Source organism: Pistacia vera, unplaced genomic scaffold, assembly GCF_008641045.1.
Source record: "Pistacia vera cultivar Batoury unplaced genomic scaffold, PisVer_v2 Contig14, whole genome shotgun sequence".
Taxonomy (NCBI): Eukaryota; Viridiplantae; Streptophyta; class Magnoliopsida; order Sapindales; family Anacardiaceae; genus Pistacia; species Pistacia vera.
Window position 1 is genome coordinate 48,961 of NW_022195466.1, and position 5,627 is coordinate 54,587.

The 5,627-nt window shown below is 32.0% G+C and overlaps 1 protein-coding gene across 1 annotated transcript; it reads left to right on the forward strand.

Moving 5' to 3' along the window:
- Positions 1–2,616: 2,616 nt before the first annotated feature.
- LOC116123056 (MDIS1-interacting receptor like kinase 2-like) lies at positions 2,617–5,299 on the forward strand. Its single transcript, XM_031408848.1, has 3 exons — positions 2,617–3,014; positions 3,124–4,710; positions 4,861–5,299. The coding sequence occupies exons 1-3, from the start codon at positions 2,621–2,623 to the stop codon at positions 5,241–5,243; spliced, it is 2,364 nt and encodes a 787-aa protein (XP_031264708.1). The 5' UTR covers positions 2,617–2,620; the 3' UTR covers positions 5,244–5,299.
- Positions 5,300–5,627: the final 328 nt, after the last annotated feature.

Consider the following 5,627-nt stretch of genomic DNA (forward strand, 5'->3'; position numbering starts at 1 on the left):
GGACTTTGACTCTAGTTGTCTACTATATGTATATATATTAATATTCTTATAAAAGAATATATATATATATAATCATTAATGGTCAATACTTAATTGTGATATGGCGTACACGGTTTCAAATAAGAAGTTGTACAAATAATTCAATCTCATAATGTGCTTGCTGTTGCTGGTCTTTTTCACATACTATTAATTGTCAAGCTTTTCACGTGGTTGGATTGTTTTTCACATACTATATATATATATAGAGGGGTGTTTGGTTCTGGGTACTCTGGACTTTTTGAAGGAACCGGAATAGACGGTTCCTTGAAATTTGGAACCAGAATAGGAACCGACAGTTTCGGTTCCTAGGTACCCAAAACCAGAACCTATAACAATGGTTTCGGTTTCGGTTCTGGGTACCCTGTAAGATTTATGACCCTCCAAAAGTTTTTAAAATGGCAAAAAAACCCTTAAAAACTTACAAATACCCCCCCACCTGGCACTTGTTAACAAAAATAAAATTACAAATTATAAATTCAAAATTACAAACTCCATTACTTTGTAAAGGTAGATTCTCAAAAGTCAAACTAACTTACTTTAAATGTTATGAAATATAAATATAAATGTATTCACATTACTTTTTCTACAAAAGTTTTTATTAACCCCCCTAATATTTAATTTTATTTTATATTAGTCTCGGTTCCTGGTTCCTGGTTCCAGTTCCTAACTATAAGAATCGGAACCGCAAAATAACGGTTCCAAAAATTTGGAATCGGAACCTATCCATTTACAATTGGTTCTGGGTAGGAACCGGAACCAAACCCCGGGTACCTGTCAGTTCCAGTTCCAACCGGTTCTTTTGAACACCCCTATATATATATATATATATATATATATAATCATTAATGGTCAATACTTGGAATTGTGATATGGCCTACACGGTTTCAAATAAGAAGTTGTACAAATAATTCAATCTCATAATGTGCTTGTTGTTGTTGGTCTTTTTCACATACTATTAATTGTCAAGCTTTTCACATACTATAAGGAGATTATTACTTAATAGAGGTATAGTTACAAAAATTTTTTATTTTATATTTCATGTTTTAGTAGTATAGTATTAGGATTTAAATTCATATTTTAATAGTGTTAGGATTTCAAATTCAACGCTTCAATTGCCTACTTTTGATACGGATAGAATATCATGTCTTGGAACTAGAAAATATAAGTGTCCTTGATGGAATTGTAAATATAGTTGTTGCATGGTCAATTGATGTGAAGCCACAGACAATTGTCAATTCTTTTAAACATTGCAAGATTAGGACACTCGATGTCAATGAATTGCAAGTTACAAATTAAGTGGAGGAGGAGAATCAAAGAGTTATAGTAGAATTGAGTGATTATATTTACAACTTCACCACACTAATCGAATGGATATTAATATATTTCTCGTTCATCCAAATGAACAACAAGTCATATATGCTTTATTTGAAGAATAAATCATTGCTACAATTAGACAAAAATAGAAAGGAAATAATCATGAGTATGTCAGTATGGAGATATAAAAAATTTCGTGTCAAAAAACTCTAAACATACTTGAGACGCTAGAAATATTTTGGCTTCAACAAGAAGATGTTCATGCTAGTGAGTAATGTATCCATAAGTTAAAAGATGTGGTATCAACTCTAAAGTATAAATCATTGTCTCAAACAACTTTAGATAAATATTTTTTTTCATCTTAAACCTTTAATGTAATATAGCATATATTTTTTTATAATATACAGATAGTTATTACTATAGGGGGGCAACTTTCCATAAGACGGGGATTAGAAAAATTATAATATATATTAATTTGCTACTATATTACATATGAATATTATATTTTGTATTATATATATGATAATATTATATTATGTCAATATACAGGATGTTATTAACTCTATATATATATATATATATATATAGTATGTGAAAACAATCCAACAACGTGAAAAGCTTGACAATTGATAGTATGTGAAAAAGACTAGCAACAATAAGCACATTATGAGATTGAATTATTTGTACAACCTATTATTTGAAACCGTGTAGGCCAATCTGTCCATTATTTGACTGGTGTGGTCCATCATATCACAATTCTAAGTATTAATCATTAATAATTCATTTACTTTGCATTTAATAATATGTAAATTTATTCTATTTAATTTCATTAAATTTGAGATTTATTATACTTATTAATTAATTAGAATATGTATCTTTTAGTTTCTAAAACTTTTTTTGAACGATAGATGTAAAAATATAACATCTGAGTAAAGACATTTAATTAACCTTATATATGTACGTGTGTGTAACTTTCTAAAATTATAATGAATTGTCTCAGTTGACAACTTGCTCCGAAAGGATTTTGACTTCAGCTATCTACCATATGTATATATATTAATATTCTTATAAAAGATCATCTATATATATTCTGGGAGTGTTTATTAAGGTCATAGTCTTCTCAAGTCAAAAAGAGGTTGAATTTGAGATAACAGAGCCATGCCCGACCAATTAAATGGAGGTTTAGCTACCTTCAAACTTATATATATATATAAACTTGCTTCAAGTAGAGAGAATATCTAGCTGAACCAAGCAGAAGGTTTTAAACATGGTGTTAAATTCCTTCATTTCAAGAGTGGTGGTCATATGGGCTACTATATTTACATGTTATTTTGCTATTAATATTTCTGATATAATGGTAGTCGCATCTGAATTAGAAAAGGAAGCTCTACTTAACACCAGTTGGTGGGATACCAGCAACAATATTTCAGATCATTGCGAATGGGTTGGTATCACTTGCAATTCAGCAGGAAGCATCACTGAGATAGATTTTTTTAGCTCTTATTACATAGAACGAGAGCTTAGCCGATTTAACTTTTCTTGCTTTCCCAACCTCGAAAGCTTCAGTATGGTACAGAGTTATCTCTCCGGAAGCATTCCATCACAAATTGGTGCACTTTCAAAGCTCAAATTCCTATCTCTATCCAATAATAATCTTACAGGTAGGCTATTGATTTTCTTTTATTTTTTTGGTTTATCATTTCAAATAAGAGGTGAATCCAATTAAATTGACAATTTTTTTTTTTTTTTAATTTGGAAATTAAATTGAAGGTATTATCCCTCCAAAAATTGGAAGCTTAAGCAATCTCATGAGACTGGACTTGTCATTAAACAAACTTGGTGGACCAATCCTTTCAACTATTGGTCTTTTGACCAAATTGACCTATTTGAATTTGTCTGGTAACAATTTTACAGGATCAATCCATTCAATTTTAGGTGATTTAACTAACTTGGAGCACCTAGATCTTTCTTCCAACAAACTTGGAGGTTTGTTACCTCCAGAGCTTGGCAATCTAAAGAATCTAACTTTTTTAGATCTGAGTCATAGCAACCTAATTGGACCTATTCCTTCAACTCTAGGACATTTAATTCATCTAACCTTTTTGTATCTTAGTCATAATCAACTCAACCACTCCATTCCATATGAGCTTACTCAGTTAGTCCATCTTCATTATCTCGATCTTTCCTCAAATTTCCTTTCTGGTCATATATTGAATGCAATTGGAAAACTCTTCAACCCTAGATATCTAAACCTCTCTAGAAACAGATTTGGCGGAAGCGTTCCATCAGAGATTAGTAACCTTCAAAGTCTTCATGTTCTTGATTTGTCATATAACTCACTCACTGGGAACATACCTTCTCAACTTGGAGAAATTTATGTCACCCAATCCTTATATATAAATCTTTCGCACAATAATCTTTCTGGAACCATTCCTAAATCACTCCATACAGTGTATTACATTGACTTGTCATACAATAATTTGGAGGGTGAAATTCCAATTGGTTTGCAATCTCAAGGACAACAACAATTTAGTGGTAATAAAGGTTTATGTGGCCTAGTTGATAGAGGCTTTTCCGCTTGTCCTAGTCTTACACCTTCTAAACCCCAAATGAAGGTCTCTCCTAAACCCCAAAAGAATGTCTCTCCTCTTCTTATAATTTTGCTTCCTATCACCACATTTCTCACCATCTTAATATTTGGACTCTTGATTCTCCTTAAATGTAAGGATGAAAAAGCTGAACCCGAGACAAGGGCAACCAAGGTTGGAGATGTGTTTTCAATTTGGAATTATGATGGTAAAATTGCATTTGAAGACATTATTGAAGCAACAGAGGACTTTGACATCAAATACTGCGTTGGAACTGGGGGTTATGGTAGTGTTTACAGGGCACAACTACCAAATGGCAGAGTAGTTGCTTTGAAGAAGCTTCACAATTTAGAAACTGAGGAGTCAACTTTACTCAACAGTTTCCAAAACGAGGCCCATGTACTGTCCAAATTACGACATCGAAATATTATTAAGCTTTATGGATTTTGTTTACATAAAAAATGCATGTTTTTAATTTATGAGTACATGGAGAGGGGAAGCTTGTTTTGTGTTCTACGCAACAATAATGAAGCTATTGAGTTGGATTGGAGTAAAAGGGTGAACATAGTTAAGAATATGGCACATGCTTTGTCTTACTTACATCATGATTGCACTCCATCAATTGTTCACCGTGACATATCAAGCAACAACATTCTACTAAACTCAAAATTGGAAGCATTTGTTGCTGACTTTGGGTTGGCTAGACTTCTAAATCCTAACTCCTCCAATAGAACCATATTAGCCGGCACTTATGGATATATAGCACCAGGTGAAGTACTATGTTACTCTTCTTATAAATATTTGTGATTCTTATAATTGAAGCAACATGTTTAACACATAGATATATTAATATTTTGAAAGTAAATTAGATGAGTATATCTTATTATTTCTTTTTAAGGATTTCTGGTTTTCTATGCAGAACTTGCTTATACCATGGTTGTGACTGAGAAATGCGATGTATATGGTTTTGGAGTGGTGGCACTTGAAGCATTGATGGGTTGTCATCCAGGAGAGCTACTTTCATCATTATCATCTTCTTCTACTCAAAATATGATGCTTATTGATCTGTTAGACCCACGCCTTCCATGTGTTATGGACACAATGGTTGTGCAGGATATTGCTCTTATTTCAAGAATAGCATTTGCTTGCTTAAGTTCCAAACCAAAGTCACGACCTACAATGCATCGTGTGTCTCAAGAATTTCTTAGCCGCAAGGCACCATTGGCAAAACCTTTTCATGAGATTTCCATATCAGAGATGAGAAACCAAAATATTTATGCAGTTGATGAATCTGAGGATTAGGCGTGGATGTGTTTCACAGTTCTGTAGTAACAATCTTGTACCAAGTTCTTTTATTTGGCCTCTTTTTTTTTTCTTTTTTCTTTTTTTCACAGGAGGTTTCAACATTTACATTTAGAAAAGTCATGGATTTCGTTTAATATATATAGTTTTTGAATGTTCAAATAGTAAATAAAACTTTTTCTTCGTCTTCTAGCCTCGACAAAATATTGTCATAATCTATCTTCCAAGTCTTAATTAAACAATTAATGAACAAAATGAAAAGATCAATAACTAATGATTTATTAGTTTGAAACTAATTAAGAATGCGAAAACGAAAGAAAAAAGAAAAAACTTGAGCAGGATTAAACACCAGTGTCCATTTGCCTATCTCAACAAAACAAAGAT